Source organism: Brachycentrus maculatus, unplaced genomic scaffold (genome assembly GCF_059751285.1).
Source record: "Brachycentrus maculatus isolate JH-2025_06_01 unplaced genomic scaffold, ASM5975128v1 h1tg000387l, whole genome shotgun sequence".
NCBI lineage: Eukaryota > Metazoa > Arthropoda > Insecta > Trichoptera > Brachycentridae > Brachycentrus > Brachycentrus maculatus.
Window position 1 is genome coordinate 570,403 of NW_028281136.1, and position 27,799 is coordinate 598,201.

The 27,799-nt window shown below is 36.4% G+C and overlaps 1 protein-coding gene across 2 annotated transcripts; it reads left to right on the plus strand.

Annotated features, from left to right (window-relative positions):
* The first annotated feature begins 6,706 nt into the window (after nt 1-6,706).
* On the plus strand, nt 6,707-26,139 carry Arp2 (Actin-related protein 2). Of its 2 annotated transcripts, XM_088270526.1 has the most exons (12): nt 6,707-6,840; nt 6,983-7,093; nt 8,928-8,942; nt 13,535-13,606; nt 16,017-16,160; nt 17,752-17,854; nt 19,956-20,062; nt 20,417-20,566; nt 21,806-21,931; nt 22,443-22,595; nt 24,041-24,169; nt 25,207-26,139. In XM_088270526.1, the coding sequence occupies exons 1-12, from the start codon at nt 6,793-6,795 to the stop codon at nt 25,246-25,248; spliced, it is 1,200 nt and encodes a 399-aa protein (XP_088126652.1). In that variant the 5' UTR covers nt 6,707-6,792; the 3' UTR covers nt 25,249-26,139. The 2 variants fall into 2 exon arrangements, with proteins under 2 accessions (XP_088126652.1, XP_088126653.1); XM_088270527.1 differs by lacking the exon at nt 8,928-8,942.
* Nucleotides 26,140-27,799: the final 1,660 nt, after the last annotated feature.

Genomic DNA, 27,799 nt, shown 5'->3' on the forward strand with positions numbered 1-27,799 from the left:
ATTGTATTAACATGCAAGTATTTCGGCTAAACACAGGCCATGCCTGAAGAGCCGTAATACATATAGTAAAAAAATGTATGTATCTATGAAATAAATAAATAAATATACATTAATTCAAAAATATGTAAACATAATTAACATTTTTTTGCAGAGACCCGCCAAGCCACCTTGTGTGTCTTGTCGGTGGAGTTCTTTTTACATACGTTTTTTAGTGTTTTAATATATATGTATATTTATTTTTTATTCTATTTATTTTAACATACAATTTTAACCTTTCCGGTCCGGAGGAAAAAAAAAATAATCCGTAGGTTCCGAAGGGGGTACTGGCAATACCCCAAGTAAAATGCTATAAATACAGTGTTTTTACAAATTCTACTTATGCCAAAATGTTTATCATACTATTGTTATTCTATTTTATCCATAATAATTTGATTTTTCTGCAATAAACATAATAATTTTCGAAAAAACAAAGTTGGGAAGAAGTTCTCTGCGGTAATTGCATCCAATTCCAACCGAAGTTCAATCATCACTGGAGAGCTTCGGCCGGATGTTGGCCGGAACGATGCGTGCGGGGAAGGGTGAGGAGAGAGACTGAAGCATACTACACAGCGTGCTTATAATTTGTCGTTATATTATGGGAAGAAAACAAAGAATGTTTACAAAATTCAGACATTAAAAAACAATATAAAAAATCACATAACGTTGAATGAACAGTTTGGACAGTAAAACTTTTTTACCTCGTGTTTATGTATCAAACATATAAATTCGTCACAAACAACACACTTTATTTTGTTTTTTTTGTCAGATTTGCGGGGGCAGAAATTACAGCGACCTCGTTGTGTAGGTGGATTGAAAGCTGAAGTACATGGTTTATCTAAGGGGAATTCTTCCCCCATTTCATCTGCAAATAAGCTAAATGCCTTTTGATGGAGCTTATCATTTGATTTTAATCTGCTTCGTTTTCTTGCGTTATCTGTCACGAGCTCCATGGCCAATTTTTGAATAAATTTTCTTCTCTTACTTCTGTCATTTTGTTTCCATTCTGGATTTTTTTAAGCCAAAGAAAATAAGAATTCAATGCCGCCATATCAAGGATTTCAAAAAAAATTCTAAGTGGCCATCTCCTTGTAGACCGGGCGCATGAATATTCTCTCGTCATTTTATCTCCCAAATCAACTCCACCTTTAGTTTTGTTGTAATGCAAAATTATTTCCGATTTTTTCTTATATCCAACGTCGACGCTTTTGTTATAAAACTCTGTCGTTAGAAGATTTACAGCAGTTTTAATTTTAGGAACATACGATACCAGGGTCATATTATTCGAAAACCCAAACAGTGAGGAAAATAACTCTCGTGAAGGAGATTTCTGAAATGCTACAGGTATTTCTCTTTTGTTGCTTCTCATTGTCCTCGTGAGAGAAAGTCCTTCCGCCATCAATGATTGTGCTAAGGCCACAGATGTGAAAAAAATGTCGACTGTAATTCCTCGTCCACTGCCAAAATACGGTGTGGCCATCTCCATCACAACTCTATGACCTTGATTCACCTCCCGTACATTGTTAATTTTGCCCGTGTAAATCTGTGCATTACAAATATATCCACTATCGGCTTCTGCCGCCACCCATATTTTTATTCCATACCTCCCTGGCTTACTTTTTATATACACCTTAAATGAGCAATTTCCCCTAAAGACAGCTAGGCGCTCATCTATTGATAAGTGGGATCCAGGTGAATAATTTATCGTGCAATTTTCCACAAACTGTTCAAAAAATAATTTTATTGCCTCATGTTTATGGCCAGACAGAGCCATCCTTTCATTTCTCGTAGCTTTGTTATCAAACCGAATTTTGCTATAAATAAACTGGAACCGGTCACGAGGCATTGCCGCTGCATAAAAGAACTGTTTAAATACTCTGTTGGTTTTCCAAAGGTCACTAACGTGTTGTTTTCTACCTCTATTTTTGCCAGATGCTGAAAAAATCCCATAAAAGCTTGTATTTCGCTTTCTGTTATTGCGTTTCCCGTAATACCTCGTTCTTCACAATATTTGTTGGTACAACGTATTATCTCAGTCATCATGGTAGGAGTAATAAAAGAAAAAAACATTTCTTTCATACTCTTTGCAGCTGCTAGTGGTCCAGCTATACCAGATGTTGATCTTATTATGTTGTGGGAATGGGTTTTTGAAGAAGGTGGAGGAATATCTGTCCATCTGTAGCCTGATTTGTAAGTGAACAAATTTTCTTCGTCATTTCTACTGTTGTCTTCTATATCTACGGACTCCACGCTGAAAGTTATTCGATTATATAGTTATCTGTGTCGGAAACATCATCTTTATTTTCTAACCCTAAATCGCTTTCATCATCACTTAAAGATACATCAGTGTCCGTATCGTTCAGAAGTTGCTCAATCATATCATCTGTCAATTGTTTTCCACTCATTGTTAGGGTAAAGTTTATAAATATTAAAATTATGACAATTTAATTACAGTGTAAAAAGCCAGATTTTTATAAAATAAATGTAAAAATGCGATGCACCAAGAAATGTTAGTAGATAATTTGAATAATTTATAATTTTTCTTAGCAACGAGAAAAAACACTCTGTATTTGCCAAATAACGTTTGGGTATTGGGAACACAACACACACACGTGCAAACTTGGCGATGTACCACCGATAATTAAACTGTGGAGCGCTAGTAAAGAAATTGATACCCCCTTCGGAACGGGACAGTTAATATGAAATAATCTTTAAAACCACAACACGAGGTGAAAATTCAATTGGAATTGTAAAGAAAAAAGGTAGGTATAAAGGATTAAATCTGTCTCTCATTGCCATGAAGAAAAACGATTCGTGACGTGAATGCAGTTGAAATGCGATCTCTCAGATGAATGTGCTGCGAATCGATGTATGTTATGAATGGCAATATAAGGAATGAATGCAAAGCTGAGATAAGCATTATCGATAAAATTAAGAAAGGTGTGTTGAGATGGTTTGGACATGTGGAACGAATGAGTCAGAAAATGTGAATATGGTATATTCATCATCAGGTACCAGTTAAGAATTATATTTGAAAAATTATTCTTCAAACCTTCATCTGCACCCGATGGTGCATAGGGCACTGCATCATATAAACGCAGTGTTATGTTAATCGTTAACACATGAAGGAAAGGTGATCAACCTTCCGATTTTTTAAAAATAAATATGATTGTAAAAATCATTGATATTTACGATAAAACATTGAATGCGAATTTGATTTTTCCTTGAGAACGACCCCTGCGCCAGGGTAGAATGGGGCTATTTTGTAAAAAAATATAATTAAACTGACCAATAATTGGGCGCACACCGCCGAAAGTCGGTCAAACGTGGCGGCGAACCCAGTTCTGTGAAATTCTAGATAAAGTTAAGATTACATACCGCTTTTACGGTTGAAAATAAAACATTTTTACGGCTCTAGAGATTTATATTGCTCGAACCATTGCAGCCAATGTGATTTTTTTTCAAATAAACAAAACTAAAACTATAATTAAAATATAACTTAGTTTTAAAATCATTTAAAATATTTTATTATAACTTAATTGTAATGTGTACCGGTTTCCAAGCTAACCGCTTTTTTATCAAGACTAATCAAGTATTAATCAGTTATATTAGTATAAAGAAGCGGTTAGCTTCGAAACCGGTAGACATTATAATTAATTTATAATAAAATATTTATAGTGATTTCAAAACAAAGTTACATTTTAATTATAAAATGGAAAATCACAAAGTTAGTGCTTCAAATTTAAATTATAAAACTAAAACTATTTACAACATTTTGAACAACCCTACTCAAGCTTCAACTTTTTAAGTTTCGTGAGTGGATTTACTCTTTATGTTTAAACTTACTATAATTTCATGTAATTCATGAGTGAAAATTCTAGGTTTATTTATTGATTTGGCGTTTTAATTTTAGAACTCCATTTTAATTTATGTATTAATTTTAAATCAAAGACAGATAACTTAGTAGACTCAAAAAATCTGTGTTTGATTTAAAATTAATACATAAATGAAAATTCTAGGCAAAAACACTCGCTAAATTTTAACAATATAACGTCCAATTTGTTTTATAAGGCGTCAGATTTGTTTTGTAAAACGTGCAATATGAAGTGAAAAACCTTTACGATAAAAATCTGGCGCTACTTGCCGTTGACAATTAACGATAATGGTTGGTTGCAGATACCCTTGTCTGTAGGGTATTAGTTCCGAGGTATAATACACTGTGGTTCGACCGCACCCGTTTGAATGCGCCAAAACCGTGAGGTAAAGTAATCACATCGACTAATCGAAAAACTCTATTAAAAAAATAATTAAAGATAGAGGCTATCCGTTTTGAAATCGATCATTGCGTTTCAAATCAGCTGAAACATTTCCAAACACTGCTCAGTTATATTATATTTTTTAAATCATACATTGATTTTTTGAGTCTACTGAATAGTATTTTATTGTTTTTTATTTTATATTTTATTAAAATATTTTTTGTGACTGTGTTTCGCCTTGTTATGGCATTTTCAAAGGAATGTACATTCATTTTTAATTAATGTTTTACTTAGTAAATACCACTGTAGAAATAGTGGTATTTACTAAGTAAAACATTAATTAAAAATGGAAAGATTTTACCACAAAGTGACTGCCGAATCAATTAATGAAAGAATGTCCATTCGTTTGAAAATGTATGTAATATATCGCTCACTCCTTTCAAGAACGTCATAAATCAAAAATCATCAATTTTCAGTTGTGAATGTTTTCGGAATGCCCAGAAAATGTACTATATCCCAGCAAAAGAGGCATATTTTAAACTTAATGTTTACCCGCTACAGGGCAGAAAGTGTTGTTTTTGCATTTTGAAGAAAAGGTATTGTTAAAAAAAATATATATGTAATACTTAATATTTTTCAAATGGAAAAAAAAACATTTAGGTTTTACCTAAAAAGATCTGTTGCACAGTAAAAAGTTCAATAAGTGGCTTGATATTTATTTTTAATACATTGTATTATATTTTTAAACTTTAAAAACGTTCTCCATAAAAATCAAGTTTTTTTTTATTTATGACGCTCTTGAAAGGAGTGAGCGATATGTACAGTAGAGTCTCGATTATCCGACCTAAACCGGCCGCGGCAAGGTCGGTTAAACGAAAAGGTCGGATAACATGGAAAATAATAAAAACGAAAATGTGTTAATTTTATTTGCTCATAAAAAACTTCAAATATGTACATGTCACATAACTGAATGTAACGAACTAAAACATCAAAATCCACTTTTGGCAAAGTAATAAAACATGTTTCACACTCGGTACATACTCACATACAATAATACGAAACTGAACTTAATCTTGGTTTTAAAAAATTTGTAATTGTCTTACCGGTAGGTCGGATAACTCGGAAGATCGGATAACCTTAGGTCGGATAAGCGAGACTGTACTGTATTATATTATTATAATATTAAATTTATTACATATTGTTGATTAACATATTTGAATAAAATCGCAGCTTTACACAGCTTATTTTTCACAGAAACAGTTGGTTTAATATACTTTGTTTTTCTCGTTTCTCTTTAGATCTTTTTGCAACTTAAATTTTTGTAATAGTATACAATTAGTTGTAAAATTAATTGTAAGATATAAATGAACATTTAATTCTGAACATCGATTTATAATTTATTGAAAAATAAACAGAATTTAAATAGAACAAAATTGCATAACCTAACATACTGTCCAAAATGTATCTGATATTTTTAGAAATCTTGGCGTCAGATCTGACGGATACGGTATTTCCTAGATATCGGATTTTGGTAAGTAAAGGGTTTAGTCTGGATGCAATATATCTATTTCACCAAAGATAGGGATTTCAATAGTAATTTCCCGGTGGTTTAGTTCAGTATTTGACCATAATTCAGCTTTTTTTAAAGTATTACCGCATGCATTACCGCATTAGAAAAAGTGTTTTTGCCTAGAATTTTCACTCATGAATTACATGAAATTATAGTAACTTTAAACATAAAGAGTAAATCCACTCACAAGTAGGCATAGGCTATGAAACTTTTAAAGTTGAAGCCTGAGTAGGGACATGATAAACGGTGTTGCATAAGCCGTAGCTAGATTTCAGAGTCACTTGGACGTTAGGTAATTCAAAACAAAAAACTACTACCGCATTAGAAGTGTTAACTTACGGAGGTAAGTACGAGCATTGATAGTTAATAATTTAATGTTTTAAATTTTTACGTTAATGTGGCAACACTTTTACAGAAATAATATGTAGGTATCTCTCTTTGTCTCTTTTTCTCTGCGTTACATTACATAGGAGTGATACAGATATAAATATTTTATTTCTGAGCCCATCTAGCGGTGCAATATCAAACTAAAATTGTTCAATATTGTAGGTGTGTCAATACGTGCTGAGGAACATTAAATCTTAATTCTATTAAACATAAGGTCTATTTTTGCATCACGGAAGTCCGAATTTTTCATACATCTACCAGCAGAGTTATCAATCCTACCGAAATTATGATAGATCTACCGAAATCAAGTTAAATCTACCAATCTACCAAATTTGAATTCATTTCTACTGATTCGTGGGGAATATACAAGAACTGAAATATACTGGAATCTACCGCAATTTCTCGTATCATCTACCGATTTTCGCTTTACCCATGTTGGCAATACTTCTCCCGGCTTGATTTGTCATCCGCGGGGTTGTTGATGTCAGAAATCTGTCATTTCAAAGGCGGATTTCGCTTTAAATAATTATAAAACCTTCAAAAATGGACAGTCAAGGTAGAAAAGTGATTGTTTGTGACAACGGCACCGGGGTAAGCGAATTAATCCGTCAATGTTGTTTAAATTCACGTAATCCTTCAGTCTCTGGGGAATCGTGCCTTGGTTATACGGATATTTTCCGTTTTCCACACTACTTTGACGTGAAGTATTGCAAAATTTCCCGTTTTCTTGCAGTTTGTGAAGTGCGGATATGCCGGGAGCAATTTTCCAGCCCATATATTCCCGTCGATGGTCGGGAGGCCGATTATCAGAGCAGAAAACAAAATTGGAGATATTGACATCCAGGTTGGTTTCACAAAAATACTTACAAATTCGTTTCAAATCCATCTATATTAAAGTAAAATGAAATGAATACGTTAATTATTTATTTATTTTCATCGTCAACTTTAATTTTCAACCATTAAAAAGGGCTCAGTTCCTTATCTGAAATGATTCACTGTTCGCTGATAACATTTGTAGGATTTAATTTTAAATCAAACTTTTAGTTTCAATGTTTTTTTTAACAAAGGCCTGACATCGTATAAAGATGTTTGGCAATAGATCTTTAATAAAATAATTAAAATGATTTAAAAAAATATATATTCCTTGTAACTTTATAACCCCATATCTTTGCAGTGAAATTTTTCATTTATTAACCGACTTCGTATGTTGGGAGTTCGATCGTATTTATAAAGCAAATTTTCACGATTTTTCGCACCAAATAATATATTTTTTTTTACAAATTAAAACGTTTTTATAAATATTAAATTTTATTTGAACACTGAACTACTGGGTGCCATTTTTTAATACATATAATTTATTCCAACATGTTTAAACTGTCACAAAAATATAATCAAATAAAATATTATTTTTAATATTGACTGTTTATTTTTTTCTAAATTATTATGAACACATTGTTTGCGGGAAACGCTTAAAAGTGTATTTTACATACTGTCGGTAGAGAGCAGGAGACGCTTGCGAGCGTTCTATTTGCTTACTTTAGGTAGAGCGCGAGAGACGCCTGCAAACATTGTACAGATGGGAATTGGGTGTTGCGGCTACTTGTGATTAGTATACTGAGGGTCGGGCGGCAGACTGCCAGAGTATAATTAGGGTCCTTTTCCATACTGTCGGTAGAGAGCGGGAGACGCTTGCGAGCGTTCTATTTGCTTACTTTAGGTAGAGCGCGAGAGACGCCTGCAAACATTGTACAGATGGGAATTGGGTGTTGCGGCTACTTGTGATTAGTATACTGAGGGTCGGGCGGCAGACTGCCAGAGTATAATTAGGGTCCTTTTCCATACTGTCGGTAGAGAGCGGGAGACGCTTGCGAGCGTTATATTTGCTTACTTTAGGTAGAGCGCGAGAGACGCCTGCAAACATTGTACAGATGGGAATTGGGTTTGCGGTTACTTGTGATTAGTATACGACCCTAATTAGTACACTAATTAGAGTCGGGGTTGATTAAAAGACCGCCCAAAAACAATGTGTTAAGGAATATATCGCTCACTCCTTTCAAGAACGTCATAAATCAAAAATCGTCAATTTTCAGTTGTGAATGTTTTCGGAATGCCCAGAAAATGTACTATATCCCAGCAAAAGCGGCATATTTTTAACTTAATATTTACCCACTATAGGGCAGAAAGTGTTGTTTTTGCATTATGAAGAAGAGGTATTGTTTAATTATTTTATTAAATATACTAAATATTTTTCAAATGGAGAAAAAACCTTCCTAAAGTTTTACCTAAAAAGATCTGTTACACAGTAAAAAGTTCAATAAGGGGCTTGCTTTTAATTTTTAATACATTGTATTATTGCTTTAAACTTTAAAAACATTCTCCTGAAAAATCTAGTTTTTTTTATTTATTCCGTTCTTGAAAGGAGTGAGCGATATGTCGTTCTGTAATTTATGTTTTTTTTTAATGTTCATGTACTATCTACCCTCTGATTGCAAACAGCTATATATGGTATCAAACGTTTTGATCAATATCACTAGTCTGTTTTGGTTGGCTGGAAGATATTGCTTTTTATCAATAAACCTGCCAATGTACTTTCTGTACATGAAGTTTAAATAATAAAAAATATATATATTCCTGCTATTGTATTTCTAAAATATCTGTATTTTTCTATATTATTACAGGAATTAAACATTGGTGTAAGTAGATTTAAATAACTATCTGTTTTTGACAATCTCACCCCACACCATCTTGCAACCTACCATGTATTTTGTGTTGTTGATTTTTTTTAAAATCTTAATCTGCTGATGAGAAAGTTTAGTGACAATATCAATAAACCGAACCGACTTCAACTCTTGACCTTTGCCGTAACCTCTCACCTTACCAAAACACGCTAGTCATTGTATCTCGGTCTTTTGGGAGTCCACAAGAAGAAGGATTATTTTGCTAGTTTTAAATGTTTTGTCCCCCTCCGTAGTGTAATGGTAGCCGAGCGTGCTCGCTCGGCTACCGTTCTGGAGGTCCCGGGTTCGATTCCCAGGGGGGGTCAAATAAATATAAGTGATTTTTTCACTGGAATATTTATTCAATATTACCCTGGACTGGTACCTGAAGCGGAGGGCTGATCAGCTTTCCTTCATGTGTAAACGATCAAGATAACACTGCGTTTATATGAAGCAGTGCCCTATGCACCATTGGGGTGCGGATAAGGGTTTTATTATTATTATTATTATTAAATGTAAGGCCATATTTACATTGCGTCGGTTACTGCCGTTAGTACTGACACCGAGAACTAAGTTTTTTTACACTGGACATCAGCATTTTTGATTTTATATATCAAAGAAGCAATGTAGGAACTTGCGAAGAAGAGATCACATGAGAGATATCGCCATTGCCAAAAGTCCCATGTCTAAGCTAGACCAAATCTAGAAAGACCGGGGTGTGAGTAACAACACCAAGATAAAGCTTGTCAGGAGTTTGGTCGACAAATGTGGACCATGAAAGCAGCAGAAAGAAGTCAAATTGACGCATTAGAAATGTGGTGTTGGAGGCGCATGCTCCGAATTCCATGGACAGCTAGACGCACCAACGAGTCCATTCGCCAGGAACTACACTTGAATGGCTTGATTCTGGCCAATGTCTGTACGCGACGGATTCTTCAGTTCTCTTGCGTGTGGCAATGAGGTTTGCCTGGAACAACTGGTTGTGATCGGTAGCCTGGAGGGGAAGAGAGGGAGAGGAAGATCTCCCGCACGATGGACCAATCATGTTAAGGCAGCAGCAAGCACCTCGGTGGTTGGAGCGCTACGTGCACCGCAGTCAAGGTATAACTGGAGAAGAGTCATTGCTTCCACAAGGGTCACAACCCTCAGTAATGAAGAGTAAGACGGTGAAGACTGATGCAACAGCGCTGTCCTGATGTGAAAATCAATTCATACGATAGCAGTATCAAGTCAGCATTGACTTGCCTTGTGTTTGAAGTCAGTCACTGACACAATGTAAATCTGGCCTTATCGCCGATGACAATACAAGCAGAACTAGCACACGCTCGAGCTCATGTTTGTATGATTTAAGACAGGCCTTTAAGATCTATTTTAGGGCGAGACATGTACAGGTTAGAAATTTGTTATTGAGCTAGCACTAAACTTTCTCGTATGTTTTGTTGTCCTTGGCTAGTGAACTATTTTGTGCTGTTTACTTTAAACTTGCTTATTTCGCATGCTCCACGAAGGATAAACCAACCGAATTACTGCAGGTAAGTACGTCATTTTGAAGCTGCAATAATTTCTATATAACCCTTTCAGAACTTCAAACGCAGGTGGATATATCATATAGATACGTAGGAACTGGCAAAGGAAGGATGAAAGCAGAGTGAACGCTGTTGAAATGCGCTCCCTTAGACGAATGTGTGGAAGATCTTTGTGTGACAGAATTAAAAACGAAGATATAAGAAAGGAATGTAAGGCTGAACAAGGAATAATTGAAAAGATTAGGAAGAGTTCTTTACGGTGGTATGGACATGTGGAGCGAATGGATAACGAGAGAATGACTAAGAATATATATGTGGCGGTGAGAGGGAAAACAGAACGAGGACAGCCGAAAAAGACTTGGCACGATCAGATCAATCAGAACCTAAAATCTAAGTCTGCGGAATCGGAGGGCATGTGTGACTAGATGTATGGATGTGAAAGAGGCGAGAAGCGTATGTCAGAACAGAAGAGTGTGGCGTTCCATCCTTTCTGCCTACACCTGCTGGGAAACAGCGTGATGGTAGTAGTAGTAGTAGTAGATGTACGTATATATTTATTTAATTTCCAATCACAATTGATAGTAAGTGTAAGGAATGTTAGTATGTTGGTGACACATTGGTGACGATAACATAGCCGCAATCGTGGGCATACCCGCATAGTCTGGCAAGCGGATTCTAGCTTTGTGTCTCCTAGAAACCTGAATACACGACAGTGTATTCACTTAACCATTTATGAAACTCGCAAGGGATGCAAATTAAACGTAGTCACAATAACAAACTTTGCCGATACTAAACAGCATAGCGCATGCGCCCCTAAATATTTATTGTTTAATGTTTTATGAGTAACATTTTCTTTGCTGTTTTTTGTTTTATCAAAAGCTTGAAATTGTAACAAATTTGTTATTTTTTAATGAATCTATATTTGCAGCCAAAGATTCATTCATTTTTTACAAAAATGTTAATAACATTAGTGTACAACCACTCACCGAGATTTTTATGTCTACCGGTTTCGAGACGTACCCTGTGGTATTGTTGTGGTAAAGATTGTCCTGACGAAGAGACGGGTACGTCTCGAAACCGGTAGACATGAAAATCTCGGTGAGGGGTTATTTACTAATATTATTGACATTTTTGTAAAAAAATAAATAAGTAAAAATGACTAGCCATAAAGTAAATATTCTCAATATTAACCTTTTAACCGCGTCAACTTTGTTCCTGAGAGACGCCTGTACGCGGCGGTATTTCACCGTTTTTAAAATGATTACTTTCATCATGTATTTAGTTAAGAAACGATTTATTTTCTTAAACAAAAACGTTCAATGGGATTCATTGTACCTTTTTGGTACTCTATAATACACTTGTGTCACATTATTCTTGAAATATATCGTAATATAAACAAATAAGATCGTAACATAAATAAATCAAAGCGCGCATCGTGTGTCACTCTTACCCACTGGCGATGCGTAGCGTCGAGAGTGAGACAGATATAGGGCATGATTATGGTGCGGACTAATTACCGACCTCAAGAAAAATCAGGGATCTGTTCTTTTATTTATCCTTGTGATGTTACAAATTATTAGTCAGATATTTCAACAGATGTCATGAGGCCAAGGATTGACGTATTATTTTATCCAAAGTTCCACACCATGAAAAAATCCCTCCAAGTTGAACTGAGGTTCGAAACTTGGAGCAATGTAAAAACACATACGGTTATGTCAGCCGCGTATGGGGCATGTTTTATGAAAACACATACGGTTATGCGAGCCGCGTGGATCCGGTTAATAATATTGAGAATATTCATTCATTCACCATTCAACCTTTAAAATATCTTCTCCCTCCTCCTGGCTCCATCCCAACTTATCACCTTTGTAGACTGTCGGAGTCAGCTCTCCTCGTCCTCAGGTTGTAGGTCCTTCTATCACGGGCAACGTCACCTAGGTCATGCCTTTGAATCGTGTTTTCTCTCTGCAGCATCCATGAATTATTTGGTCTTCCTCTAGATGTCTTTCAAGGAAGGTCCACGGGGATTACCGGGTTCGCAATATGATCAGGGTCTCTGCGTCTTATGTGCCCATACCACCTCCAATTGACTATACTAGACACATAGGAGTGTATGCCAGGAAAGATGAGTTTGACATTCCATCCTCTTGCCTTTTCCTGCAGGAAAACGACATGGTGATAGTAGTAGTAGTATAATTAATATCATTAATCAAATAAAACAATAAACCTCGAGTACAAGTCCCTCTCCAAGCACAAGAGCTCAGTCTCTTTTTTGGAGAGGCACAGCGAAACTAAAATTGTAAGTTTGCCATATGTAGAAATGTATAGAAATTTTATCAAATTGTATTAAACAAATTTAACTATATTTAAAATAAATCAAAAATAATAATAACAAGGTATAATTAAAATGTAACTTTGTTTTAAAATCACTTTAAATATTTATTATAACTTAATAAACGCTGCGCTGCAGCGGCGCTGTGGCGTAGTCGGTTAGACGCACGACTGGGAAACTGGCGTCGCAGGTTCGATTCCCGCCAATTGCAAAATGAATTCAAGAAAGATTTATTTTCAATTGGTCTGGGTGTTTGTGGTGTATTTTTCACATTTACCTTCCCTATCCTTACTATCCTACCTGCAGACAAACATCTAAAATAGACCCTTCGCGGATTATTCCTTTTAAAAAGAAAAAATAAAAGAATTATGTCTACTGGTTAGCTTGGAAACCGGTAGACATTATAACTAAGTTATAATAAGATATTTACAGTGATTTTAAAACAAAGTTACATTTTAATTATAAAATGGAAAATCACAAAGTTAGTGCTTCAAATATAAATTATAATAAGGTACCTTTATCTGTGCGCGCCATGTCAGGTCCCCCTGATGTCGACTATCACAGGATATAGTAATTTGAAAACACATGTATTTTGTTAGTTGTAAAATGGAACATCACAAAGTAGGTAGGAATCATATTTAGACATATTTGAATGAGGGTGTTTCCCTGATTTGATTATGGTGTTACTGATGTTTTCTTGTGTTATCCAGGACTTGATGGTCGGCGATGAAGCGTCCAAACTCAGATCCATGCTGGAAGTCAACTATCCAATGGAAAATGGCGTAAGTTTACTGTTATTTTTTCGCTAACACATTTCAATAAATACACTTGTAAATATTTATTACGGTCCACCTATCTGTACTTGCCTATACAGTAAAACCTCGATATAACGGAGTAATTGGAGGGGGAGGTGTCCATTAATTACAGAGCATTGGTCTGTATGTTCCCGATAGTTACCTAAGACAGCGTCGGCATAGATTGTTTCACATTCCTATACACAGGACCAACCTGCCGATGGTAATGCCTGTAGGAAGAGCTACCGCTATGCTGAACAATATCACATTGGATATTGATCTGTTCCATGTGTCCGAAGGAGTTTTCCGAAGCGGAATTCTTCTACGCCTTTAAGTCTTATGGCTTACTTTTAATATACACGCCTTGAATATTGTTTGTTATGTATATATTATTTTTTTATTGAATAAATTGAATTGAATTAATGCCGGAAGTCTCTTATACAAAAATAGGTTTAAAGAAAATCAAAATAACTTTTGTGTATAAAAAATTAAAACAAGCCATACAATAATTAAAGAAAACACTTTGTTTTTTACCACTTGAGTTTTATTATAGACTACATGTTTCAGAAGTTAAACTTCCATCATTCAGGTCTGTATAATAACTAAAATATAAAATATAAAATTTTTCTATAAATAAGGAGAGGGGAAAGTAAGGGGAAGGGGTTAGTCAAGGAACGGAGTTTGAAAACAAAGGAAAAATTGAAAGCAATGGCGAAGAATTTTGAAACAATATATTATTTAATAAATTATTATTAGAGTTCAGGTTTTTTTGTATTTCTAAATTTTCAAGATAATTCATAATTTGGCCTTTATATGGAACAAGGTGTAATAATTTTAATTTATGAGAGTGAAATGAGTGATTAGTATCTATTATATGATTAATCATAAGTGTTTTCTTTAATTATTGTAACATGTCTTACCACAAAGTTAATGCCGAAACAATAAATAAAATAAGCCATACAAAATACAAACCAAATTCTATTTATTGACATTGCTGTTTAATATAGTTGCGTTTGATTTCGGTAATCCTGCTTTGAAAAAGGAATCGAGTTTTGTTGGCATTTTTGAAGTTTTGAGACATAATTTATAATTATCATGGCCACTAAAAAAAATTACATGCGGCAACACTTGAATTTAAGCAAATATAATGTTTATGTCCACCTCCGTGGTGTGATGGTTAGTGCGTTTAGCTACCGCGCTGGAGGTCCCGGGTTCGATTCCCGGGGGAGGGTGAAAATAAATATTAGTGATATTACACTCTTACATATATTTAACAATCGGCGGGTATGTATGAGGAGATGCATGAACGTGGAAGAGGCGAAGAATGTTTGCAAGGACAGAGTGGTGTGGCGCTCTATTCTCTCTGCCTACCCCTGCGGGGAAGCGGCGTGATGGTTAGTTAGTTACATATATTTAATATTACCCTGGACTGGTCTCTGAGGCGCAGTAGTGATGTAGTGCCTTCATGAAAGTAGCGATCAAGATAAAACTGTGTCAATACGATGCAGTGCCCTGTGCACCATTGGGTGCAGATAAGGGTTAGAAGAAGAAGAATGTTGACAGGACGTTTTTAATTTGTTTACATTAGACTGGATTTTTGTCCGTTATATCTGATGTTCGTTAAATAGAGGTTTTACTGTACCTGCTTTCATGAAATACGCCCGACATCTCTCTCTTGCTCGCTCATAGGAGTTGAGTGGGTACGGGACAGAGACATAAATTCGTTTTTGTGTTGAACACATGTGGCTTATATAAAAACCCTCGTTTCAGGAATTGAATTATTACAATAACGCAATATGTTTTCTAAATTTCTATTTTCGTTTATCTTCAAACGCATTGCCTATCAAGCGTAGGGTATTCGATAATATAGGTCCTTTTGTAGAAATACCGAACGGGTAGAAATACTACAGTAAAGACAGTAGTTTGAAAATGTCCTAAGAAGGCGAAACTATTGTGTTTTTTATAATAAAATACAGTTTAGTTAACTCTGAACATCAGTGTTTGATTTTAATATTCAATTTATAAATTAAAATGGAATTCAACAATATTTTATTTTACATCAAGCCTCCACTCATTTACGAGTGATTTTAGCTCTAACAAACCAAATATAATACATTGTAACAACAAAAAATAATTCTACAAATTAATCATCAAATCTATAAATCTGTAAAGGCCATTAGTGAAGCAAACCAAACCAAGTCTTTGCTTCACTATTACCGACACCCAACACCAAACTTTCTGCTCACACTATCCACCATAAGACCATGTTCACATAGGACCAACACCGACACCTTCTGTGCACACTTCTCCAGTGTGAACAGGTGTCGATCTCTTGTTCTATTTGGCCCTTTCCCGCGTTGAGAGTGACACTGACCGAGTTGTCGGTCGTCGGTTGCAGGTGGTGCGGAACTGGGAGGACATGTGCCACGTGTGGGACTACACGTTCGGGCCCAGCAAGATGGACATCGACCCCACGCAGACCAAGATCCTGCTCACCGAACCGCCCATGAACCCCACCAAGAACCGCATGAAGATGATAGAGGTGGGCACATCAAACATTTAGTTATTTATTTCAATTTCATTCAGGCAACAAAATTGTACTTGTGATAAGATTGAATTTGTGGACGAATTTAAATATTTAGGTTTATGTATAGATAATAAGTTCAAATGGGATTCGCATATTATAAAACTCTGTGATCGTCTGCGGGCTCTAGGGAGTACTTTTTATAAGTTGTACTTTATCCTGCTTAAACAGACCTTAAAGATTATTTACTGTTCCTTAGTAGAATCCATATTAAGATATGGAATTAAGTCTTGGGGACATTCGACAAAAACAAATTTTAAAATGGTTCAAAATCTGCAATATTCCATTATCAAAAATATTGTGCCCAGTCATATACGTAATCAAAGAGACAATCCATTCCTGATATATAAACATTTAAAATTACTGCCGGTACATGGAATATTGTGGATGAGTATCTTCGTTGAACAACAAACCAAACAAAAATATCGAAATCCTTTAGTACACAACCATGATACACAATTTACATACAACGAAGGTTTGATAGTCCCAAGAATTAACAATAAATATGGGAGTCCAACACTGCAATATATCATTCTGAACATTTTTAATTTGTTGCTGACGGAGGTTAGAGGTCAAAATAAAATATGGAACAAAGGCAAAATAAAGGAATGGGTAAATGATCAAGAGTTAATTTTATGAAAATTGTAAACTGTTGTAAATTGTAAATTGTTAATTCTTAATTTTTCTCTCTTTTTTTGTGTGTGTATTAGGTTAAAATCGTTAAAAACAATAAAAAATGTATTAAAAAAGAACTCCACCGACAAGACACACAAGGTGGCAGGGGGTCTCTGCAAAAAAAATGTTCTAAATATGTAAAAATTGTGATTTAAATAAATGTATACAAATAAAAAATAAAAAAAAATAGTACAGAAAGGAAATATGTATAACGTGGTAATATTCTTTATAAATTGGGTGTAAATAATATGTAAAGTGGGTGTATAATAATAAAATAAACAATGTGTTGCTTTGTAATTAAAGAAACGACAATAAAAGTTTATTCTTAATTAATCTTTACAATAATTTTTATATCTATCTGATTCTGACAGTTAATAATATTATATTTTTTCTATCGGATCTCTTTTGTTTAATTCTGTGCGACGCATGCGACATCTGGTGGTAGAACTGTTTTATGTAGGTACTATTTGTAAGTACTTAATAAAATGTATAGGTAGGTACCTAGTTATTTTATTACATATGTACATACATACTTTGGTGGGCTTATTGCTAAGAAGCAATATTTTCCAACCAACTAAAAACAGATGCTTTATGTACTATTTTTAAAGTTTAATTTAATTGAAAATCACAAAGCTAGTGCATTTTTGACATCTCGATAAAGATGAAGAAGATTGAAGTCAGAGTTTATGACCTGCTTATGGCTGGCTAAGCGATCACTTTACAAATGTCTACCATTCTACCCATGATTGACAACCACACCACTCCAATTTTTGGAACTCCTACATACTTACATATATCAACTGTAACACTATACGTGTGAGTTCACTAGAGTCATCTGTGGTTAGATTATTTAGTGTTATTTGTATTATTTCAGACAATGTTTGAGAAATATGGTTTCGACGGAGCGTACGTCGCCATTCAGGCTGTGCTCACTCTCTACGCACAAGGCCTCCTCTCCGGAGTCGTCGTGGATTCAGGTAATGATAATTCAAACTAAACTAACTAACCATCACGCTGCTTCCCTGCAGGGGTAGGCAGAGAGAACAGAAGGCCATACCACACTACTCTCGTCTTTGTTACACATTCTTCGCGTCTTCCACATTCATGCTTCTCCCCATACATACCCGTCGATTATTTGGACTACTGACCCGGCCACTTTAAAATATTTGATATACCTGATCGTATTTATTGTAATTGCAGACAGTTGGTAGAATTCTGATTGAATTGTTGGGTAATATATCCAAAATTAAACAAGGTTTCTTGGATTGAATTTTACATTTATTTATGTATATGTTAATATGTGACGCGTTCTGTCTTCTTAGGACATTATCAAACACTCCCGCATATTATTGGGATATATTACCCAACAATACCTGATCGTGCCAAGCTTTCCTCCGTCTACATTTGCCTCGTAAATTTGTTTTACTGTTCTTTCTTCACTCATTCGATTCACATCTCCAAACCATCTCTGAAAAGAAGTGATAACATTTAACCATACTGTATACATGGATATAAGATCAAAAGATGCCGCAAAAGTCATGCTTAAAAATAACTTACACGCAATTTACAATGAGTCAAGTGAAAAGGTAAAATTACCCTTCCCGCCCAACACCACCAGTCGAGTGAAACGGTAAAATTACCCTTCCCGCAGATAGTGTGTTCATTTGATGGATAATGCTTATCTCACTGTTGCATTCATTCCTCATATCACCATTCGAACATCAATGGTTTAGCTTTAGTAATCAGTCTTTCTCAAAGTGGGCGATAACGCCCCCTTGTGGGCGTTCTGGAAGACTTTTACAGGCCATAAGAAGCCCAAAGAGACAGATACAATTGCTAAGAAGTAAGATATGTATTTTTATTCCTTCCCTCTTTCTATGACGGGACATTCTGGCCATTTTGTTTTCCCCTTCAATGATAAAATTTTTATAGGGAGGCACCAGACTAAAGAACCCGTGTGTTAGATAATATTCTGTTAACAAATTTTCTAAATGGGGAACATTTTGATGTGATTTACCAACCTAACAATCTTCAAGTTGGACTAAATTATCTTCTATTCATCCACAGTTAGTAAATACAAACAACTCGCTCACAGGGATTTCCACACGCGAGTAGCTTGTGCGAAATTTTCTCTACTTATTCATGAGCCCTCTGACCTCCACTGCTGGATATAGGCCTCTTCCCCTTCCTTCCATTTCCTCCGGCCGGTTGCTGCTTGCAGCCAGTTTCTCCCCCCCACAGCGACTATGTCGTCGGACCATCTCTTTTGGGGTCTTCCGACACCTCTTTTGTTCTCCCAAGGTCTCCATCTTAAAAATATCTCCATCTTATTGTCCGTTAGATGTTCGTTTCATTTAGGGAGGAGTACTAAAGAGATGTAAAGAGAGTTCATTACAAGTAGTTCTGATTCCACTGTTCCTTCTATGAAGATATTTGCATTGTTGTTGTGTTTATCTAATATTTATTTATTTATTGAACGGCTGAAGCCTTTAAGATAATACATGTATACAGTATCTAATATAATAATAATAAAACCCTTACCGCACCCCAATGGTGCATAGGGCACTGCTTCATATAAACGCAGTGTTATCTCGATCGATTACACATGAAGGAAAGGTGATCAGCCCTCCACTTCAGGTACAGATCCAGTGTAATATTGAATAAATATTAGAGTGAAAAAATCACTTATATTTATTAAACCCCCCTGGGAATCGAACCCGGGACCTCCAGAACGGTAGGCGAGCATGCTGACCATTACACTACGGAAGCGGACATATCTAATATAAAAATACACTAATGAATACACTAATAGAGAAACAAAAAGTCTTAGAACATAAAATCATAATAAAATAACAAATAGTAAGCACTGGTAAATACACGTCTCCTTCACACACTATCAGCACTATCACTATATACCTCTTCCATACCTAGAGTTTGATGTGAAGCATGAAATAATGGCATTATTTTGTATTTTATATATTTAAAGCATTGTTAACTTTGCGGTATGGTAATATAACACTCTCCTTATCATTCATCATTCAGTTTGTGTAATACCACTAATGTCATTACTTGTACCAGGCGACGGGGTGACCCACATCTGCCCCGTGTACGAGGAGTTCTCTCTGCCCCACCTCACCCGGAGGATGGACGTGGCTGGCAGAGACATCACCAGATACCTGATCAAGGTAAAACCTCGCTTAGTAGTATGGATTGTTTGTTTACCACTACACTACCATTTGTGTTATACAAATATGAGGGGAGGGGGGGTGGGAGGGTACACCATAGACATCAACAAATAGAGCTACCAATAATTTAGCAATGACAATAACGTTTCTGTGACGTCATTCATTGCCAACTTACGAAAACGTTTTTTCAAAGACGAATTTTCCAAAAGAAAATGATAAATGAAAATATCAATTATATCGGCTATCACAAACATAAAACTCTAATCTAATACAATCCTTTATAGGTTGAGTATGTTAAATTAGATATTCCTCCCGGGTGATAAAACCCCATTGAATAAACAAGTTATTTTTCAGTTGCTCCTGTTACGAGGATACGCCTTCAACCACTCGGCCGACTTTGAGACGGTTCGGATGATGAAGGAGAAGCTCTGCTACATCGGCTACAACATAGAGCAGGAGCAGAAGTTGGCCCTCGAAACTACGGTGCTTGTGGAGCCTTATGTCGTAAGTTGGTGTTCCTTTATCCCGACACCCTGTGCACCGGCCAACGTCAGGTCCGAATCGGATCTAGCCAAATAACTAATCTAACTAACTTTATACTTATAGCTGGTTGTGTCGTGATTCCGACTACTTTTATTGTGGCGTGGTGACGTGGTCACTTGTTGGTGACCTCGTGTTTGTGATGTAAGGGTTTAGTGACCAGAATGAAAATAAGACAATGTACTTACAGTTGGTTCCTTTATCGAATTAAATGTAAATTTACTCTCAATGCTGAAATCAAATAATGACAAATAATTTATAATATATGGAGTTAAAGAAGTGAAGTTAAAATCTAAATTACGCATGTGCTTTCATCGACGACCCAAACAATTCTCGTCACTTTTCGGGTCCCGGGTTTCAGCCTCGATGATCGGGATGCAACTGGTGTTGCCGACCCACATACTCATCCCTTTCACTGTCTACAACGGGGCACTTTTGAAACCAAATGGTTTTACAAATTGGTATTTATTAACGTACCCAGGTACCCAGCACGCCGTGAATTTTACCACAAAAATAAAACCTTCTAAACATATCGTTATTGAAAGTGTAATAACGTTTATTTATAAAACTTACCAATTAAATGAAAAGCGCGCCAGTCATGCAGTCATTTATCCATAATCATAAAATTAATTATTCACGGTGCAGGGTTGTCACAAAATTTGTCATAGAAAATATGAAAACTAAATTATATGTCAAAAGTAATTGCTTATGTTAGTTTAATATTAAAAGTACACACTCACACACACACACTATGATTTAAAATAATTAAAAATTAAAAATCATCAGAATCGACACTAAAATCACTGTCATCATATTCGGCAGTGACGGCAACTCGGGGATTATTGGACAACCCTGAGCGCTATCAGTTGTTCCGACAACAAAGCTCTCTTTAATTTACGTTTAAAGTAGTAAAAACAAATTCTGTTTCAATTCTATGTATGCAAAGATATTCTCAATAGATGTCACTATGCGTTCAATGTATTTGTACATTTTAAATAATTGATTTTCTTTAGTAAAAGCCCATTTAAAACGGCGCGTCTTAAGACGTAATTTTTGTATGAGCGGCGCTCCGTTCACAGAAAATTATGCGTCTTAAGACGCTTTTGGCAGTTAAGCGGTTAAGGCACAAACAGACCCTGAGGATCTATGAAAAGAAAAAGAAGATATATATAACTACGGGCAACTATCTCTCTTGCTTTCTAGTTGCCAGACGGGAGAGTGATCAAGGTGGGCGGGGAGAGGTTCGAAGCTCCCGAGATCCTGTTCCAGCCGCATCTCATCAACGTGGAAGGGCAGGGCATCGCGGAAATGGTCTTCAACACCATTCAGGTATTATATCGCTTACTCCTTTCAACAACATCATATATCAAAAAACTTGATTTTTCAGGAGATGGTTTTTAAAGTTTAAAAATATAATACAATGTATTAAAAATAAATATCAAGCCACTTATTGAACTTTCTACTGTACAACAGATCTTTTAAGGAAAAACCTGAAGGTTTTTTCTCCATTTGAAAAATATTTAGTATATTTAAGAAAATAATTAAACAATACCTTTTCTTCAAAATGCAAAAATAACACTTTCTGCCCTGTAGCGGGTAAATATTAAATTAAAAATATGCCGCTTTTGCTGGGACATTAGTACATTTTCTGGACATCCCGAAAACATGCACAACTGAAATTTGACAATTTTTGGGACCATCAACCCTTGGTTGTGGGTGAAGCGGTTACATAGTAGTGCACTAGAGGATTTTTATACTTTTTACTAGTGTATGATATCCAAATGCAATATTTGACTTTCTGGCTGCGGGAGTTTGTTGAGCGGGTCGTTCCATGTTGCAGGCGGCCGACATCGACATCCGCAACGAGCTGTACAAGCACATCGTGCTGTCGGGCGGCTCCACCATGTACCCGGGCCTGCCCTCCCGCCTGGAGCGGGAGATCAAGCAGCTCTATCTGGAGAGGGTGCTCAAGAATGACACCGACAAGCTCGCCGTAAGTAATCATCAGCTATTGATCTTCAGTTCTTTGTAATGAGGATAGCCTGGAACGACTGGTTGTGATCGGTAGCCTGGAGGGGAAGGAAGGAAGAGGAAGATCCCCACACGATGGAGCGATCTAGTTAAGGCAGCAGCAGGCACCTCGGTGGTTGGAGCGCTACGTGCAGCGCAATCGAGGGATAACTGGAGAAGAGTCATTGCTTCCGCAAGGGTCATAACCCTCAGTAATGAGGAGTAAGCCGAAGAAGAAGAAAAAGAATGTACCCTGCTCACTTTAATTTACCAAATTATTACCAACAATGAATGAACAGCACTATACCCCCATATCAAGCACTATCAAGTATTAAAAGACGTTAATCTCACAATATTTGCCTAAATCTTTGTTCAGAAATGCTAGATTTGCTCCGTTTAGGAGCTATTTACCAATATGGGAGTTGGGAATGTGGAAGCCTTGGTATTTTATAGCTTTTATCCATTCACAATGAAAAACCTCATTACTCAAATTTTGAGAGTGTGAATTTTGTTATCGCATAAACACAAATACAACTTTAAGAAATTTAAGTAATGTGGTTGTCAATCATGGGTAGGGTGGTGAATGTAACACAGTGTATAATGTGATTTATCAAGCCAGGCAATGACAGCTCGTCCACTAGCCAGGACTAGCATTCTGACCTAATGGTTAGCTAACACGTTGTTTGCCGGAAACGCTTAAAATTGTCTTTTCCATACTGTTGGTAGAGAGCGGGAGACGCTTGCGAGCGTTCTATTTGCTTACTTTAGGTAGAGCGCGAGAGACGCCTGCAAACATTGTACAGATGGGAATTGGGTGTTGCGGCTACTTGTGATTAGTATACTGAGGGTCGGGCGGCAGACTGCCAGAGTATAATTAGGGTCCTTTTCCATACTGTCGGTAGAGAGCGGGAGACGCTTGCGAGCGTTCTATTTGCTTACTTTAGGTAGAGCGCGAGAGACGCCTGCAAACATTGTACAGATGGGAATTGGGTGTTGCGGCTACTTGTGATTAGTATACTGAGGGTCGGGCGGCAGACTGCCAGAGTATAATTAGGGTCCTTTTCCATACTGTTGGTAGAGAGCGGGAGACGCTTGCGAGCGTTCTATTTGCTTACTTTAGGTAGAGCGCGAGAGACGCCTGCAAACATTGTACAGATGGGAATTGGGTGTTGCGGCTACTTGTGATTAGTATACTGAGGGTCGGGCGGCAGACTGCCAGAGTATAATTAGGGTCCTTTTCCATACTGTCGGTAGAGAGCGGGAGACGCTTGCGAGCGTTCTATTTGCTTACTTTAGGTAGAGCGCGAGAGACGTCTGCAAACATTGTACAGATGAAAATTGGGTGTTGCGGCTACTTGTGATTAGTATACTGAGGGTCGGGCTGCAGACTATGGATGCCAGAGTGACTATGGATCGTCTGATTTGCAGAAATTCAAGATCCGCATCGAAGACCCGCCGATGCGTAAGGACATGGTGTTCATCGGAGGAGCCGTCCTGGCCGAGGTCATGAAGGACCGCGACAGCTTCTGGATCTCCAAGGCGGAGTACAACGAGAAGGTAACGCCAACTTCCCCTTCTTCCGACCCTTATCCGTCTGGCACTGCGTCTTATCAACGCAGTGTTATCTAGACTAGTGTTCCGCAAACTTTTTCTGTTCAAGGTACCGCACTTACCGCTCCACTATAGAGGCAATACAAAAATGAACAAACTATTTAACTGTTCGAATAGTAAGTGTAGGCCAAGGTTTGTGTTGGGTTGTGGTCCCGTGGTTAGTGTCGCAGACTCTTCAGTCAGAGTTTGTGAGTTCGAACCCACTCTACCACAATTTGATACCTATTTTTTATATTTTTAATAATAAGCCGCTAAGGCTCACAGAAATAGTATGAAATTTAAGTATTTTTGTAAATGATAAAAGCGCAAACATTTCCCTTTAATTTTAAAAAAAAATTAAAAAGGCTTCTGAACCCTCCCAGGTCATTTATTCTCCTTTTGACCCTTTGGTACTTAGGGCACTGTGTCAGAATTAAGCCTCTACTCATTTACGAGTGATTTTAGCTCTGACAAACAAAATACATTGTAATAACAATAAATAACGGATATAAGAAGAGATGTATCAACAAAAAAAGCAACAATAGTAAAAATTACATAACTTTGCTGCTAGCCTTAGGGGCTTGTGCACTACCCGGAATTTCACCGTCCGGCAGTCCGGTTTTGAAAAATGAAAAATGAAAGCACAATCAAGAGCACCGATCCGAAGAAAGATGGACAAAAGCACAAGCCAATCATCATTTTATCACGCTTACTGAAGTGCCGGACGGTAAAATTCCATGTAACTCCGTGTAGTGCACAAACATCATTGAATGTCTTCAAATCTGAATGTAATTATGTATTTAATAATAATTGTGGATTTAATAAAGGAAATGTATTGATGTCCCAATAGAGACAAAGAAGTTATTGGATAGGAATACAATAGTCAGGACTTACATTTACAGGGCTAATGACCTCTCTTTGACTGTGTTAAGTGATCATCATACGCACCGTGTACCATTCACCTTTGTTTTTTGTAAACTGATTATTTATTTTTTTTGTTTCAGGGTTTCAACTGCTTGAGGAAGCTCGGTCCCCGGGCCAGCTAATTATAGTTCCATCATATATTACTATATTTGTGATGTTCTCTACTTTCCACGGCACCTATCTCCCCGTGTATGAAACGCCCATTGCTCAAAACCTTTGTAATATTATATAAAATCACCGTTTAATGCAGCCATAAGAAAATTTGCTGCGTTTACTGTTAACCATTCCCTTGCGGTGCTAAAAACTTCCGCGTGCACCGGTGATATGTATTTTGTACACCATATGAAAATGTGATTTAAAAACGGGAAAAATGTGAATATTCCTTATTGTTGCTTTTATCGACCATAGTTGAAGTAGAATTTATCAATTTTGTAATGTTAGCTCTGGTAAGTATCTAGAAAAGATAAAAAAATACATCGCAAGTAGCCGACATAGCTAGCGTAGCAGCACGACCACGCTGAACGACGACTTGTGCGCAGTTAAAATGAGATCGTCGGAAACAGTATGAAGCCGCGTGTACATTAAGTATCACACGCACGCATACATTGAAAAACATTTATGTATTGGTGATTTTATCCCCGATTATTTTTTACAATTTATTTATTTCCGTCGCTGCAAATTACTTTATATTATAATACTTTTATGTATTACGGAGGCATACAAAAATTAAGGGCCCGTATCTATTATATTTTATATTGATATTCTCATTTTTTAAAGTCAAGTTGTACTAAATACATATCACCGGGAGTGGAAGGTTAACTTTCTTTTTAAGTGCATTTTTGTCATACAGCAGAGGTTGGGGAGACAGTGCCAGACTAGGGGATTAGCAAGGTGTGCCCATTCCAGTGTCCAGTGCCGAACTGAGGATATAGTAGTGGAGCAAGTATTAAGACGAATGAAAAGTTTAACTGTAAAATATAATCATAATTACTTACTAATAAATATTTTATCTTTATTTACTCCATTTTATTTCGTCTGATCCCTATTCGCACCCAAATAGTGCATAGGGCACTGATCTTGATCGGCTGTGTTACCCTACAAGTGTCATACCGTCTAGTATCAGCCCTTTTTCAGTGTAAGTTAAAAGCAGAACCGCTCCAGAGAAGCAGAAATTACGTTAATTGATTTTTATAAAATATGCTATTACGGACTAAAGAGCTGTACTCTTGAATCTCTTGATACAAAATTTTGCAGTACATTTATCTAACTAACCAACACGCTGATCCGCAGAGGTTGGCAGAAAGAATAGAATGCCACACCAACCTGTCTTTGCAAACAATTTTACACACTTTGCACATTGATGCATCTCTACATACATCTTCTTCAAACCCTCATTCGCACCCGATGGTGCATAGGGCACTGCATCATATAAACACAGTGTTATCTTGATTGTTAACGTTAATGAAGGAAAGGTGATCAGCCCTCCGCTTCAGGTACCAGTCCAGGGTAGTATTGAATAAATATTAGAGTGGAAAAAATCACTTATTTGAACCCACCCCTGGGAATCGAACCCGGGACCTACAGTACTGTAGCCAAGTATGCTGACCATTACACTACGGAGGGGGACAATACATACTAGCCGAGTATTTGAAATAATTGGTGGTGCCAAGTATTCCTCGGTCATCCTCTGCTCCTATTTCCAACTCAACCACATTCACCTCATAAATTTCTTTTACTGAATAAAGAATTCTTCACTCATTCGTTCCACGTGTCTAAACCATCTCAATACACGTTTCTAAATTTTATCAACAATGCTTATCTTAGCCTTCCATTCTTTTCTTATATCACCATTGGAATATATACCATACATCATTCTGCCGCACATTAGTCTGAGAGATCGCATTTCGACTGCGTCCAGTCTACTTAGATTGCATGCAGCACAACTAGTACATATTAATATTTGTTACTGAATACTTTTGTAGTTCGTAGTAGTAGTAGGATCATGGCATGGATAAAATAAAAAACATGTTTTATTAAAAAAGTATATTTTATAAATAACGATTTATACATTACAATATTATTTACAGCTAAGAACAGTACTTATTGCTTCCAACTTACGATCTTCGTAATAGTGCTTTTGTGAGTCTATTACAATATATTCCGTAATAATTTTTTTACCTTCATAAAAACTTGTTCAAAAGAACTAAAAAAAATACATTTAAATTACACAAATTAAGTACCACAACGTCCTGAAGATGGGCCCTGTAATGGAGGCGGAAATATTACTAGGAGAAAATATTGATAGGTAGTTCAACCAATAAAACACAGTAGCGAGCATATAAAAGAGTTTGGTCAATTCTCATATCCCATTTTGTTACATTTTACTAGTTTCTCATTTGACATTACAAAGTCACACATCTTCTACAGCAGTATTTCTCAAAGTGGGCGTTCTAGAAGACTTTTACAGGGCATAAGAAGCCCAAAGAGACAGAAGTGCTTAGAAGCAAGATATATATTTTTATTCCTTCCCTCTTTCTATGATGGGACAATCTGGCGATTTTATTTTCCCCTTTGACGAGAAATTTTGATAGGGGGGCGCCAGACTACAAAAGTTTGGGAACCTGTGTTCTACAGGGTGGATAGAAGATCACTGTCCTGCTTAGTTATGTCATA

Excerpts from the sequence above, each read along its gene's own strand:
- Arp2 (XM_088270526.1), top strand. The coding sequence starts at position 6,793 with ATGGACAGTCAAGGTAGAAAAGTGATTGTTTGTGACAACGGCACCGGG. Across the intron at positions 17,855-19,955 it reads CGGAGTCGTCGTGGATTCAG|GCGACGGGGTGACCCACATC; the intron begins GTAATGATAATT and ends TACTTGTACCAG. Across the intron at positions 24,170-25,206 it reads AGGCGGAGTACAACGAGAAG|GGTTTCAACTGCTTGAGGAA; the intron begins GTAACGCCAACT and ends TTTTTGTTTCAG.